Source organism: Acinonyx jubatus, chromosome A1 (genome assembly GCF_027475565.1).
Source record: "Acinonyx jubatus isolate Ajub_Pintada_27869175 chromosome A1, VMU_Ajub_asm_v1.0, whole genome shotgun sequence".
NCBI lineage: Eukaryota > Metazoa > Chordata > Mammalia > Carnivora > Felidae > Acinonyx > Acinonyx jubatus.
In genome coordinates, this window is record NC_069380.1 from 6,727,857 (window position 1) to 6,744,099 (window position 16,243).

Below are 16,243 nucleotides of genomic sequence, written 5' to 3' on the forward strand. Positions count from 1 at the left end.
GACCAGTTCCTGCCATCAAACACTGCCCAGTCAAGCTCTTACTGCAATGGCTACAACAACAAACAGTAATCCTTACTCTAACCCAAAAACACCCACACAGGATGTTAATGCATTCAAGCATTCAGTTAAACCTCTTTTGCTTGATGTGAAAGAGGTTCACCAATAAAAATGGATTCACAAAAGAGAATTTTATTTATTACAACTGTGTCCTTTCATTAACTAAAATTACACTGTTGACAATGATGGCCCTGCAGAGCTCTGGTTATAGTTAAAAAGATGAACGCATAATCAACAGTCAACAGTCACTCATCTTTATTGGTTAGGGTTCCACTGAAAGAGCCTATCTTTTTATTCATGGTTGAATCAAAAGGATCACTATTTGCTTTAAGAGAAAGAAACCGCACTACTGCTTACATTAGCACCAAAAACAAAACAAAAGACAAAAGAACAACAAAAAACCCCCACACTTAGGTATGTAAAGCTAACAAAGTATGTACAAGATCAACACGAGGACAACGACAAGATGACTTCTTCCATAAGAAAGAAAGATGTAAATAAATGTAGAGTCCATGTAAATGGACAGTAAAGACTCAACATTGTCAAGAACTCAGTTCTGCCCAACTTGATCAACAGAGTCAACACAATCCATTCAAAATCACAGCACATTATTTTATGGATAATAAACCAGTTTCTAAATCTTTTATGATTCTACAGTTTACATGGAGAGGCAAGAGGCCCAGAGAAGACAAAGCAATAATCATCACAAGTGGGAGGCAACCTAGACATCCTTCAGTATATGAATGGATAAACTGTGATATGTCCACACGATGAAACAGAATTCCGTGGTAAAAAGAAACGGGCTGCCAGGCTACAAAAAGACATGGAGACACCTTAGGTACATATTGCTAAGAGAAAGGAGAAATCTGAAAAGGCCTCACTCATATCTACAATTCCAACTGTACATGTCACCCTGCAAAAGTCAAAACTATGGAGGCAGTAAAATGACCGATGGTTGCCAGGGATTTGGGGAGGAAGGAGGGATGAATCTGTGAAGCACAGAGGATTTTTAGGGCACTGAAACTACTCTGTATCATACTGTAGTGAAAGACACGGGTCATTATACGTATGTCAAAATAAACAGAACCACAGAACAGATGATACCAAGAGTGAACTAAAATATGGACTACAGAATTAGTTGATAATGTACCCATCAATTACTGGCCCATCAACTGCAACCAACGCACCTCAGTAGTGCAAGATGTTAATAACAGGGGGAAGTGGAGGAGAGGAGGTATCTGGGAACTTTCTGTACTTTCCACTCAATTCTTCTGAAGTCTATTAATTAAAAAAGAAGAATACAGTTCCTTATTAGCCTCCGCCAGTGTAAGTTTATCTGATCTAGTCAACCAAGGAACTATGTTATTCCTCCAAACATCCATAAAACATCTGATCTTTTCTCGCCGTGGACTCTCTTTTCCCCTGGACGATGCTCCTCTCCTCTTAAAACTAGTAGTACGACCATCATGCTGAAGGCTGAGTCAGGCAAAAATCCTCAGTGGATGCTGGATCCTAGGGGAGATTTTGATGAAGAACAAGGTATTTGTGTCTCCCCACAGACTGCCCACTAGTTACAAGGGCATAAAGGCCGGTCATCACCAAGTGGAGAAAATGAACAACAATTTGAATGGGAGATCAAAGTTAACTTCCCCATCAAGAGGCAGGTGGGTACTGGGTGCCCAGACAGGATGCCCTGAGAAGGACACAACACTAACTGACCACTCCAGCCAAGAACGCACCTGCATCTAATTAGAAGGAAGCATCGGGCAAACTCGGTAAGAGCAATGTTCAACTGTTTTTAAAAAGGAGGCACATCTTCTTTTAAAATGTAAAACAAATGTCATAAAAGACCAAAACCACTATGGGAATGTTCCAGATTAAAGGCGGCTAGAGAAAATATGACCACTATATGAAATGCACACCGCTTGAGCAAACTCTTAACCAGATTCGGTTGCAGGGGCAGAAATGCCGTGAAGGACACTGGTGGCTCAACTGGCAAAACGGAGTAACGGATGCCTGATTAAACAAGAGTCTGACCTTTCATTCCTCAAGTGAGAAATGGGGTAACAAGGTAACGATATAACAAAAGGACTGAGTTATCCGATCCCATGTGGAATCCAGTGGAATCCAGTGGAATTCATTTTTGGGCTTCCTCCCTACCGCTCGTCTTTACAAAGTATCCAGCAAGCGGGTGCCTTCCCCGCGGAGTATAACAAATACGCTTTAGTTTTTATTCCAACAAGACACATAACTGTAGGGAAAGGAAAAACAGACGCAGGTGCCTCCCTGACCTGTAAGTTTCTTATGGGCTTACCTGACACACAGACATAGAATTTCCAGAACCCGGCTCTCTGGCCTCTTCTACTGAAACAGAATCAAACACGGTTGATCCCTGAACAATGCAGAGGGGGGTCAGGGGCACCGAACTCCCCAACCCACACCCCCGCTGCGGTTGAAAATCTGGGCATAACCTTCGACTCCTCAAAAAGCTAACTACTAACGGCTGGCTGTTGACCAGAAAAGCCTTACCGATAACGTACACACTTGATTAACACACACTTTGTATATGTATCGTGATATCAGTAAAGTAAGCTAGAGAAAAGAAAACGTTACGAAGAAAATACATTTACGGTACTGTATCCAAAAAAAAAAAAAAAAAAAAAAAAAAAAATCCGCAAACGGGTGGACCCAGGAAGTTCGACCCCCTAGTGTTCAAGGGTCAACTGTGGTCCGAAACTGCAGGAGGTTACTTTTTCTGTCGTCGCGGGTATTCACTGTTAATAAGCAACATTATGGAAAAAGTGTAGACCGAACCCTTTCAAGTGACAGGTACATCTTTAATCTTCGTTTATCCTACACCTAAGAAATTCCAGCCTCGCGTTCCACTCTCACTCATCCTCCAAAGAACTTTCGGTAAAAAGGAAGTAAATTTGCTCCCTCTAAAATTTTACGATATACTTACGGTTTCACAAGTAAGACATCTGGTTTCATTTGTTAATGTTCCCTGAAAAATCTCATGAACCCACGTTGGGTCTGGTGGGCTGCTGTTATTTTCGCTGTCGATATTACCATTAGGTAAACGGCCATTTTGCTTTTCCTGCTTTCTCTCTTCTTGTAAGATATCAGCAATTGTATTTAGTAGGTAATTTAAGAATTCATGGGCATCTTGTTGCATGTAGTTGTCAAAAAGTTCTAAAACCAAAAATACATTAGGGCATTATTTCAGAATTAGTAACTTCATTAAAACTAGATTTAAAACGAGAATCTCGTGGTCTATCAGAACCAAGCACAAACGTCTGGCATTGTCGGTCATATACAAGAAACAGACGATCTTTCACATACGGAAATAGGACTAAATTTGGAGAAAAGACAGTTGAGATGAGAACTTTCCTTTTAGAGAAACGATACTAACCGATCCATGAGACCCGCCTTGAACGTTTACATAACATATGGAAGGGACCAGAAACCGCTGTATTATTCCATGAATATTATGACGTGGCAAGCTGTGAAACCGACACTGGACAACCTCTTGCCAACGGGAAGCCAAATGCTTAAGAACCACACAGAAAGTGTGCTGCAATTCTGAATCACTGGGCTGTGCATCCTCGGGATTCAGTCGGGGGGTGGGGGGGGTGGGGGGGCGGCTGGGACCCGGGACTTTTCAAAGGTCCTCCAGGCGAGTCTGAGCTGCAGTCAGGTCCAGGAAACAGTGGTGTCACCAATGACCTATTCGAGCCAGACGGTCCCTAAGGCCCTTCCAAAGGTGACAGGTCCCCCGCAGCTATACAAATGAGTAAACGTGATGGAAATACTGCTTTATCCTGCGCTTGACCTGACACAACCTGACACTGAAAGGTAAGGACTTTACAGGCGGTGTCCCACTGGGTCTTTTGAACACCGCTGCGACATCGTTATGGTTATCCTTCAAATGAGGGAAGGGGATCAGAGAGGAAAAGTCACGCTGCTGGGAAATGCAGGCTCAAGATGCAAGCCAGGCAGTCCCGACTCCAGCAGGCGGGGTGACTTAGCCACGCACGGACAGACGGACGCCTGCGGCTTAGTCAAACACGTGCAGGAAGCACCGGGTCAGGAAAATTTTACCTTGATGGATCCTCGAGGACCATTTAACGAATTCCAGGAAGATTACAGTTAACATATTTTAAATAAAAGAGTATAAATTAGGAAGAAAACTTTGGGAGAGTCTAAGGTAAAATAAAATATTCCATTTTAGAAGAGCTACAGTTATAACTGCATGAAGTTAAATTCTCTGGATTAGAAATCATTGAGAAGGTTTACAAAACACCATAAAACGTAAAAGTTAGTAACATCTTCAACACAGAAAGAGCTTGAGCCAAAGGAAATACGAAGTGTGGAAAGGACTCGGAATCAACAGTTTTTAGAAGCTAAATTCGAAAGGTGAAGAAACACGCAAACATGTTCAACCTCATGGCGATCAAAACCGCCTTAATTTTCTGGTCTGTAAACTGGAATACCGTCTTCCTTTGCAAAGTGACTGCACAAACAGAATGGGAACAGGTGAGAATGTTCACTGGGGAGGTATACTCGAAGAAAATAAAACAATGATTTCGATCACGGCGTCAGAAAGACCTTTAAAAAGTATCAGCTTGAAGGTGCAGTTGCTACAGCAAGACTGTTGGGATTCCTATGACCGTCCTACCACTAATCACAGGCATGTCATACGCAATTTACTTAACCTCTCTTAGATTTCAAGTCAAACACAACAATGTGAAGAATGGGGAGAGGGGCGCCCGGGTGGCTCAGTCGGTTGAGCGTCCGACTTCGGCTCAGGTCACGATCTCGCCGTTTGTGGGTCCGGGCCCCCGCGTCGGGCTCTGGGCCGACGGCTCGGAGCCCGGAGCCGGCTTCGGGTTCTGTGTCTCCCTCTCTCTCTCTCGGCCCCTCCCCCGCCTGTGCTCTGTCTCTCAAAAACAAATAAATGCCAAAACAAAATTAAAAAAAAAAAAAAAAAAGGACGTACTAAGAGCCACACAGGAAGTATCCATGTGTTCACGCTTCATTTCTCTGCTGTAAGCTTGCCCTGAGGGACCTGATTAGCCTTAAACAAACCCCTCATGTTCTTTTTCAGAACAGTAACAGCCCTGAGCCCTAAGATACAGCGCACTGGCCTATGTGGACTTAACATCTACTGACGTGTAGTTTGGTGTTCCGAGTGTCCCACGGTCTCTGCCCGCGAGGAAGCCAAGCACTGTGACACCGTCCCCCTCCCCCGCTCCCAGCAGAAGTTCGGCACCACACCCATCACCGTGACAGAGCCCCCTCCACCGCAGACCCCCCTGGCCATCTACTCCATCTCTCAGACCAAGCCAAGTCACGCTCAGAAACCTTGGACGGTTCTGCCTTTGGGCTGGTCTAGGCCAAAGTCGGGAAAACTCAAGTCAATTACCTTTCACCTTGCCTCTCAATGCGATAATCCTTCATCTCTGAAGATACTACTACTCCGTCCCCCAACCCTCGGCTCCCATCCTCTGTTACTGTCGTTCATTTACTGTCCCTTATGTCCTTCCTCGACCTTGGGATTTTCTACTTTCTCGACCCTTTTGCTGTTCCCTCCGGGAGCCAGTTTCTGTTCTAAACTCCCCACGTCTCCAACCTTTGGCATTTTTCAGCTCCCTGCTGCCACTTCTAAACCGTCACATGTCATCTGCATATTAAAAACCCTCGCCCTCAGTCAAAAAAGCTATTAAGATCTGGCCTTAAGCCCCATCCTTCTGCGGCCGCCTCCCCCTCCCTCACTGACGGATGGCCTGATTCACGGCGTCTTTGTTCATCCCGACTCCTGCACTAACCCTGACACACTTTCAGTGTCCAGGCAGCTTCCTCAAGTGCACTTGACCCCTTAAAGTTCCCTTTCCATCCCTCACTTACTCATCCATCCCCAGGCCGCAAATCTAGAGCCGCCGAGGTCCACTCAGATAAGAAACAGAAGTAAATTATGCTAGAGTTACTAAGAGGAAGCAAGTAAAAACATTTTATAGACACTGTAAGGACCTAGAGAGTGAGGTAGGAACAATCACTATGGTGGGTCTCCATACGCTAGGCTCTATGCTGTCATCTGGTCTCTTTTCCACTAAATCAACTATTTTTTACAACCGAAGTTTTAAAGAGTACATTTTTTGCCATAAATATTTAAAATAAACTACAGGGGCACCTGGGTGGCTCAGTCAGTTGAGCGACCCCCTCTTGATTTCAGCTCAGGTCATGATCTCAGGATTGTGGGATCGAGCCCCGCACTGAGCTTCACGCTAAGGCCATGGAGCCTGCTTCAGATATTCTCTCTCTCTCTCTCTCTCTCTCTCCCTCTCCCTTCCCCTCTGCCCCCCTGCCCCACTCACACGCACGCATGCGCTCTCTCTCAAATTAAAAAATAATTCTTAAACTACGAAATTAAAGAATACCTACAAAGATTTAAATGAAAAATAATAATGAAGTCTTATTTTTTCCTGTTAAAAATTATTTTAGCATCTATGCATGTTTTTCAGAATAATAATTTTTTTTTTGTAAAGCAAAATGTGCAAATATTTTTGCTTTTTAAACACTTAAAACATCTTTTTTTGGTTTTGCTTTTTTTTTTTTTTTTTTTTTAACACAGAACAATGACTTCACACTCACAGACATACTTCCACTGACTCGAATGCTCTGGAACTGAGATGTAAAGTAAACCAGAAAATACTCTTTCAGCATTTTGCTGAAATGTTTAAAATAATTTATAGTCCATTTTCCATAAATACAGTATGCTGTATATGCCAGAATCCTGCCATGCCTAAGAGCACCCAATACAACTTTAAAAACATTAACCAGGACCCCCCCCCCCAAAAAAAAAGAAAAATCAACTAAATGGCCACAGGATAATCCCTGGAAATTGTATTATATTAAATTCCTAAAATCTTGGTTTCCTTATGGTTTGCTTTCTTCTCTGCTAAGTAGCATAATGGGAAGGGTGGACTTCCAGCTTGTTCTGGCAAATTAAAAACAAATTCACTCATTCAGTCAACAAATATTCAGTAAGAACCTACTATGTGCCAGGAACTGGATTATGTGCTGGGAATACAATGGAGAGCAAAAACAAATGGGTTCCCTCCGTCATGGAACCGACAGTCTAGTGGGAGAGACAGACAATTTCATTATTAAATAAATGTATATGGAAAGTACAAACGACTAAAGTCCTAATATAGCTGCAACATTAATGCAAAAAAAAAAATGAAAACTAAATCAACGCTTAAAAAGGTTACATGTTCTTCCTAATTCAGAACTAGCTAGCAGCTTTTATTACACAGAAAATCTTTTGTGCTCCTTCTGAAGAAAAAGGATTAAAATGAATGTGGGAAATTATTTACTCAAACCTACTTAATAGGTGTGACTTCTAATTATTTCCTCACTTAAGGAAGACCAACACTTAAATATATATAGGCGCGCCTGGGTGGCTCAGTCGGTTAAGCGTCCGACTCCTGGCTTTGGCTCAGGTCACGATATTGCAGTTTGTGAGTTCGAGACCCGCGTTGGGCTCCGCGCTCAGAGTGCACAACTTGCTTGGGATTCTCTCTCTCTGCCCCTCCCTTGCATGCTCTGTCTCTCACTCTCTCAAAATAAATAAGCTTTAAAAAATATACATACAAATATGCATGTATGTTTGCATTAGTATCTCTCCACATCGCCTGAACCACTGCTATGTTCTTACAGGTCTCTCGAGAATAAAGACCACTTCTACCCATTCACTGCTATATCCCCAGCACTTAGAACAGTGCCTGCCACATATTAGATGTGCTTGACATTTTATGAATGAACGAACGAATGAATGAACGAACGAACGGATGAAAAAAAATGGGGGCTGAAACAGCTAAGATGACAGGAGAGGAATAAATCTGGCCCACAACAACAGTGTGACTATGTAAACTGCTAAGATCCAGCGGGTCTGAGTGCACAGCTACAGGCACCAGCGGATCTGACTTTCAAGCCCAACCTAACTGATCCCCAACTCTTCAGCTGCGTCAATGCTGGCTAGCACAGAATTCGATCACCAGTCTATGTTTCAATTCTTCGAAAATAATAGAGTGCCTACAGGGAGTTAGCGATGTGAAAGAGAGGGCTTCATTTCTTACCCCAGATGACTGCAGTAGCCTCTGGGATGGTCTCCCTGCTCCCACTCAAGCTGCCCCTGCCCACTGACCCACCGCTGTGCCCCCCCCCCCTCCCAGCAGCCACAGGGATCTCCTTCTAATGCAGATCAAAACCTATCACCCCCTGCTCAGCACCCCCCAACGGCTTGCCACGACTTTCAAAATAAAACCCAAGCCCCAGGCCCCTCCCTTTTCTATCTTTATCTTACTCCACTCCAGCCACGTTAATTTCCTTGCTTTCCGTCAAGCCCTCAGGGCAACTGCAATTTCTATTCTATCCGGTTGGAACAATTTTGCCCCAAATCTTCCAATGGCTTCTCACTTTAACTCTCTGATCTAACAAAACTTATCAACTCCCTCATTCTCTATTCCCCTTTCCCTGTTTTTGTTTTGTTTTGTTTTCACAGCGCCAATACATTATATTACATGATTGAGTGCCTTCCCCGTGAGAATGTCAGCTCCTAGTTTCTGGTGCTCTGCAGGAGCTAAATACATAATAGTTAAACAATACAAACATTCAGCTAGTCTCCCATCATCAAAGGTAACACGGTTATGGAGCGAGTGTTAGCCCTGTATCATACCGTAAAAGCACTAAGTGTCACCACTGTATCTATCACACTATAAAAGCACTATGACACAGTTCTCATATGCTGTGGTTAGGCAACACGAATTAAAATTTTGAAAACAAAAATCCATTACTGAAGTTAAAACAGATTCTTTACAAGGGATATCAGAATGATTAGTAATATAAAGCAACAGCGATTAGCACAATATTGAGCTGGTATCTACTGAAAATACAAAACCTTAAGTTTACAGCATAACATGGAAGAAAAGGGATTTAAGAACAACAGTCCAGGAGTGCCTGGGTGGCTCAGTTGGGTGAGCATCCAACTCTTGATTTCAGTTCAGGTCTTGAATGCTGTGGGATCAAGCCCCACGTCAGGCTCCCTGCGCTGTGTGTGGAGCCTGCTTAAGATATTCATTCTCTCCCTCTCTCCCTCTCTCTCCCCCCCGCCCTTCCGCCTCTCTCACCCACATGTGCTAAAATTAAAAAAAAAAAAAAAAAGGAACAAGAGTCCAACAGTGAAAGTTAGTGGTAATTCTGAAACGGGCAGCATCCAATGTTCCAGAGATTAAAAACAACTAGCAGACAATCTCAGGAGGGTGTATACAATTAAATCCTCTGTATTTTTTTTAAATTTATTTTTTAATGTTTATTTTTGAGAGAGAGACAGAGTGGGAATCGGGAAAGGCCAGAGAGAGAGGGAGACAGAATCCGAAGCTGGTTCCAGGCTCCAAGCTGACTGTCAGCACAGAGCCCGATGCAGGCTCGAACCCACGAACCGTGAGATCACGCCCTGAACCGAAGTCGGACGCTTAACCGACTGAACCACCCAGGTGCGCCTGAATCCTCTTTAATTTGTATGTTCCTCTTCTCCTTTACACAATTATCAGGAAAAGAATCGAAAGGCAAAACTGTATTTCAAAACATACAGAAGCCAGCAACATCGAATAATAAACATGCTTTTCCATTCCATATTGTTCCTGAGGTATAGAAAAATGAAACAAAACTATGAAAAGATAAGTTTGGAATACTCATTCTGCAATCAGTTTCATTCAACAAAGTAAGTCTACGGTGCACCAATTTACTCTGCCTAAACATATAAAAACTTTCAGAAAACACCGAATTATTAAAAAATAATAAACACTCTAAAAACATCCCAGCTTTGACAAACAAATATGTAAATCCACACACACCTTTCCAAACACAGTAACTTGAGCTCCGTGTTTAGGAGTGAATCTAAACTTAACAAGTCACCGCACACTTAACAATCATGTTAAGGACTGCATGCGTGTGCCCCCACCAAAATTCGTATGTTGAGACCCTAACCCCCAAAGCGATGCTATTTGGAAATGGGGTCGTTGGAAGGACTTTCAGGTCTTGAGGGCTGGGACCAGCACCCTCGTAAGAAGAGAGAGGAGCGAGCTTGCTTCTCTCTCTCCACCGTGTGGGGGACACAGCAAAAAGGCAGCCGCCTACAAACCAAGAAAAGGGCCGACATCACACGGGGAAGCTGCCAGCATGTTACCGTTGAACTTCGCAGCCTCCAGAACGGTGAGAAATAGGTATCTACTGTTTAAGCCACCCAACCCATGGTATTTTTGTTACGGCAGCCCCAACTAAGAGCACAGACAATCCGCTGAACGATAATGTCAAGAAAAGTATACTATTCAGCGAAAAAGGAAAATAACGTGTATTCTGTGTGAGTTTCAGCTTTCTGATGTTGTACGTTTCTAAAATGCTAACGAAATCACTGAAAGGATGGCATGTTCAATTACCATGCACTTGAATTTTCTACCAGGACAAAATTTCTGAACTTTCATACCAGTACAGGCAAAAAAGACAGAGAGGGCTTGAATCACTCAGCCATTCTCTAATGGAGTTGGTTTGCGGTGTCCTTAAAAACAGAAGACACTCTACAATTCTGTAATTTGAGAAAGTAAAGATGTTTGGCTTTCATAGGGGAAACACTTAAAAAGATTTATTTTTGTGAGCGACGGTTCCACTGCTCTGTATCTGTATTTGGAGGAAATAAAATCTTTTAACACCTGAATCAGACTCAAGAACAATAAATAGCCTATTGTCACATTGTTTCAGCGTCTTCTTGTGTTTTGGGAAACTAGATTGGACCCACGAGGCCTATCTCAATTCCTGGGATAATGAATGGTGTCAGCTCTGTTAAGGACAGGATTATTCAGTAGTATGTTTAATAACCAATCTTCAAGACTTCTCAAATCTTATCTCTTGTCTTTCGATAAGAAATCAAACTAAAATACCACTCGATTTTATTTCTACAATGATTTAAATGCCTTTATCAAACAAAACAGAATTCCACATGTTATTTAAGTCCCATTTGAATTCTTTAACAGACCCTGCTAGGCAGAATAAGGGATTTAGACGTCAGGAAGACATAGGGGACCCTGACAAGCCACTTTTACTTCTCTGAGCGTCAACCATCTCAGGTCAAGAGAGAGAATAATGTCTAACATAGGGGCTTGCTGTGAAAACTAAGTGAAAAACATTTTAAGAGAGAAAAGGAAAGCGGGGCTTAATCAGTAACTATTTTTATTAAAGGGGTGAGTGGAGTTAAAACCACCTACCCTAAGCCAAAAAGTTTTATTGTTCTGGCTCTTTCCTTTCCCTGGGGTAGGACTCCTGGAAAGGTTCGCTTTTGTCCCTTTCATGACTAAAATGGGCGAAATAACAGGCTCTCTGCATCAGCTCATTGTAAGGATAGAATGGGTTAAGGGTTAACATATGGAAAGCATTACCAAAACAATAATGTGGGGGGGGGGGGGGAACCATAATACTTCACTCTTGATAGAAAAGTCAGGCAGGCAAAAAAAAAAAAAAAATCATTTCTATCTCCTGGCATAAAGAAATTTGGTCTTTGTCTAACATACTTCCAAAATGAATCACACCTCATTTTAATTACTGTGTGGCTGCCTCCTCACTAAACTGGCGTGTCCTTAAAGACAGGAACATCAGCTTTGGTCTCTTCAATGGCTAACATATTGTCAGGCATAAAACAGATGCTTGGTCAGTGCTTACTGACTTACAGTGTGCCGTATTTACCCTTCCTGTTTTGGAAGAATATATTCAGAAGTAGAAGAATTACCGTTTTCCTTCCGTAATCTTGTTATGAACTTCTTAGGAGGAATCACCCCAACCTTCTTCTTCTGAGTGGCTATGCTGTGGAAGAGGTCTGCTAGGCAGGTAAGAAGGTTCTCCTTCTTCCTGGGTTGGCTCTTGTACGCTAGAACTTTTTCCCGAAACGGACGACAAAAATAAAGTGCTTGAAGAACTGAATTACAGTAGCAGGTATTCCCAAACTAGAATAGAAAAAAAAAAATCTTGTTAAATTTGGGGCAACATTTTCAAGAGATAGAATTTCCATGCGTACAATTAAGAAAACAGAGACAAGACAGGGAATTTATGACCCTCATAAATTAAAAGGTATCTGAGAGTAGAAATAATTATTCTGATTGCAAATTTGCCTTTTTAACATTAAATGGAGGCTCCAGGCATTGGTTGCAGGTTAAAATGGAAGGAAAACAGATGCGATAAATTTGGCCTTTATGAAAACAAATTCAAAAAATTATATAGTTTAAACAAAGTAGTTAAGGTTTAGAATTCTGTGTAATGTTTTCTTTTTCAATTCCCACTATTATCATATTTTGGTTGGAGACTAACCAACCATTTATATATGATACATTTTAAAACACAGCTCTCAAAAATTCTTTAAAAAAACACAAAAGTAAAGTTTTCTATCCGATTCTTAAGTGCCATTCAAGAAATAAAAACAAAAAGCAAAGTCAAATGAGATCCTGTGAAATATTACACTAAAAACCATCAGCAGGGCACGTGGGTGGCTCAGTCAGTTAACATCTGACTCTCGATCTTGGCCTGGGTCGTGATGTCACGGGTTGGTGGGACTGAGCTCCGCGTCGGGCTCTGCGCTGACAGCACGGAGCCTGCTTAGGATTCTCTCTTTCTCCCTTTCTCTCTGCCCCTTCCCAGGTCACGCTCCCTCTCTCTCAAAATAAATACACTTTAAAAAAAAAAAAAAAATCATCAGCGTGCCAGCACAACCACCACTGAAATGCTGAGATGCCGGGTCATATCATTCTGGATATATTACAAATGAGCGTCAGGTGCAGAGTTAAATCCTCAACTTCTTACCCGACACGTGATCTGGAATGTGTAACTACAGCTCACTGAACTTCAACTTCCTACTCTTTAATAATGGGGAAAACACTCCTACCTGAAGAGAAACTGATACATAGTTTGACAAACATTTGTTGTCTCCCTTTTTCCTTCCCATTAATAGACACTGGCTCCCAAAGTCAGCTGACAAAACACCCAAAAGCCAGGGAGGACCTGGGGGGGGGGGGGTACCTTGAGAGTATAAAAAAGTAAAGAGAGCAAATTCTCACAGCACCATCATGCAGTGAAGTCACACACATACTAACCTAAAAGGCTAGGCAGAGAAGACTTTTAATAATGAGCAAGGTCAAACTCATGTCCTTTGCTTATGCTTAAAACCAGGAAGGATAAATTAAAAGCTAATAAAAATGGTTATTTATAAGGAAAGAAGGAAGAGTGGAGAGAATTCAAAGCACATTTTTAAAAACGTCTGCTTTGCACCCATTTTTTAAAAAAATAAATTAAGAAGTACCCAGAGGGGAAAAAAAAAAAAGAAATTCCTAAAACTAAAAGGAAATAGAGATCAGTGAAAACTAAATGTTTATTAAGTTGGGGGAGAACTACACAAAAAATTACTTCAAGCAATTTTAAAACACAGAATTTTTATCATACATGCCTACGGAAAAACTCTAAGAGTAAAAAGAAAACAAGGAATCTTAAATGGCATCCAGTAGTCGCATTGTTAGAATTAGTCTATTGACATTGTTATTCTGAAACCGCTACAGATTTCTGAAGGACAAAGCAAGCAAAGACTTACATTAATATCCTTAGGAACCAAAATTATTAATGCGAAGGAAAAAAGCTACAGTAATAAAGAGTAAAAGCCTTGTAAACTTAAATTGGAACGTGAAGTTATCAATTATAAACTCATGTCTTTCTGTGTGTGTGCGTGTGTTCACACTTCTGTCCACTTCAAGGCCTAGCAGCAGCAGCAAGTTTCCCTGGCACACAGATTATAGTCTTTAAAAACCTTTTACCCGCAAAAAGAAACTAGGATCCCTTGCAGATATGGCTATCTATACAAGGTCTGGGACAGGAAATACACAAATACAGATTAGCCTGGAATATCTTTTTGTGTGGATTCAAGAGCCAACTTTCATCAAAAAGAAATACTGCAATTGACTACATAAAAATTTATGAAAAATGACATTTAAAAAAAAGAGACCTCTCCATGGGAAGTCGCAAACTAATACATCAAAGGAAAACATCAAAGTTTTCTCTTGTCTTTCTTGTAAGAACAACATTCCAGAAGGCTCTAAATAGCTGCTGAAAGAAATTCTAGCTTACAGAACAATCCCAGCTAATAAATTCCAAAGAAATGATTGTAAATAATGGACTGGGCAGTGATTATCAGGGGATACTAAAAGCATTAAAGACTGATGGAGAACTTTAAAATGATCTGAACCCTCAGTGCATTCCGGCATCATTAAAAAAGAACCACAAAATTTCTATGTCTCCTGGAGAAATACATAGCAGCTCTTATGAAGTGTTCTTTTGTTTTTTAAACAAAACCACTAGGGGCACCTGGGTGGCTCAGTCGGTTGGGCGTCTGACTTTGGCTCAGGTCATGATCTCACAGCTTGTGAGTTTGAGCCCCGCGTCGGGCTCTGTGCCTACAGCTCGGAGCCCTGGAGCCTGCTTCAGATTCTGGGCCTCCCTCTCTCTCTGCCCCTCCCCAACTCATGCTGTTTCTCTCTCAAAAAAAATACATAAACATTAAAAAAAAAAACAACACTAAATTTATATCTAGCATCTAGACCTAACTATCAATTTACAGATATTCAAACAGAGAAACAAGTTAAACAATACCACAAAAAAGGAACAGAACGTGTGGCCCAATGAGGGTTTTACATTCATATTGTTGGTCAGAGCCAAGAAGTAGTTTCATAAAAACAGATGCTTAAGAGGCTTTCCAAAGAAATACTAAAAGAGGTAGATAACTGGGCAATGCATTGATACTATTGATAAATGTAACCATGGAAACGTTCATAAAGCCTATCCAGGGGCTAAGTACACCTGCAGCAGAACCTACAATATTAAGATTAATGTACCAATTACTCAGTATTCGTCAGTCTAAAGCAATACTAGGATTCATACCATGGTCTAATGACGCTAATGACCAACAAACTATACCTCTGTCAACGGAAGAGAAGATTCCATCTCCATAATTTGGTCATTTTTATTCAAGAATAAGCAACAGAGACTCCAATGACTTCCACAGAGTAGGTAGATTAAAAACAAAAGACAGCATCTCACAGTGTATTAGAAAAACGTACGATAGTGAAACTTGACTGACATAAAAAAGAAGCAAATGGCTTCCAAGCTTAGTAAAGAACCCGAGGGAGTCTGTATTCTGTAGAGAATGCTGGAAGGCAGCCCCTTCCTTGCTCATCTCCTGAATGTAAAGCAATACGTAACTTTATAGTCAGTTATTTGATGTCTTCTCTTATGGTCTTGCACTTATCTTCATCAATTCCAGTAAGGAAAAATGAAAGTGTGAAACTACTACTATTTCTCTAGAATAAACAATCACTTTCAATCTTATTCATAACTCTGAAACTTTTCTTTCAATTTCCTTGATAGCAGCTTTCATTCAAGTTCCTAAGACCTAAAAATGTATCTTTCAAGTGCATAGCTTTCATGCAAAAGATGGTCTGGGATGATTTCCTCCACACTCCTGTTTCTGAATGTTCAATTTCTTTTTAAAAATTTTGGAAAACATTTTTTTAATGTTGGTTTATTTTTGAGAGAGAGAAAGAGACAGAGCATGAGCGGGGGGAAGGGCAGAGAGAGAGACAGAGAGAGAGGGGGGGGGGGGAGAGAGAAGAGAGAAGAGAGAGAAGGAAACACGCAATCCGAAGCAGGCTCCAGACTCCGAGCTGTCAGCACAGAGCCTGACGCGGGGCTCGAACCATGAACCGTGAGATCATGAGCTGAGCCAAAGTTGGATGCTTAACCAACTGAGCCACCCAGGTGCCCCCGAATGCTCAATTTCTAAATAAGACATTGCTATAGGGTTGACACCTACCCTATCTTCTCAGCTTATTTTGAAGATCAAAGGTATAATCCGGCTTAAAATCAGGGAAACAAATTTTAAAAGCTGCCACCTCCTCAAGGTCTGATCAATGATTTTTCAATTGCTCATTGAACACAATGACCTATGCTTGCTTTCCCTAATGCCTTTTTCTCCTAGTTTTAAAATCAATGCCCCCTCCACAAATATTTATCATATCCCCATCATTAAGATCATTTTGAGCACACA

At 41.5% G+C, this 16,243-nt stretch overlaps 1 protein-coding gene across 3 annotated transcripts in view; it reads right to left on the reverse strand.

The window, feature by feature from the left end:
* USP12 (ubiquitin specific peptidase 12) overlaps positions 1-16,243 on the reverse strand; it is a 104,313-nt gene that overhangs the window by 22,873 nt on the left and 65,197 nt on the right. For 2 of the 3 annotated variants that reach the window (XM_053210513.1, XM_053210486.1), the window contains exons 3-4: positions 11,894-12,107; positions 3,020-3,249 (exon numbers count right to left, since the gene is read on the reverse strand). In XM_053210513.1, coding sequence (XP_053066488.1) covers positions 3,020-3,249; positions 11,894-12,107 — 444 coding nt within the window. The remainder of the gene's footprint in view (positions 1-3,019; positions 3,250-11,893; positions 12,108-16,243) is intronic. The other variant, XM_053210553.1, reaches the window with a different exon arrangement.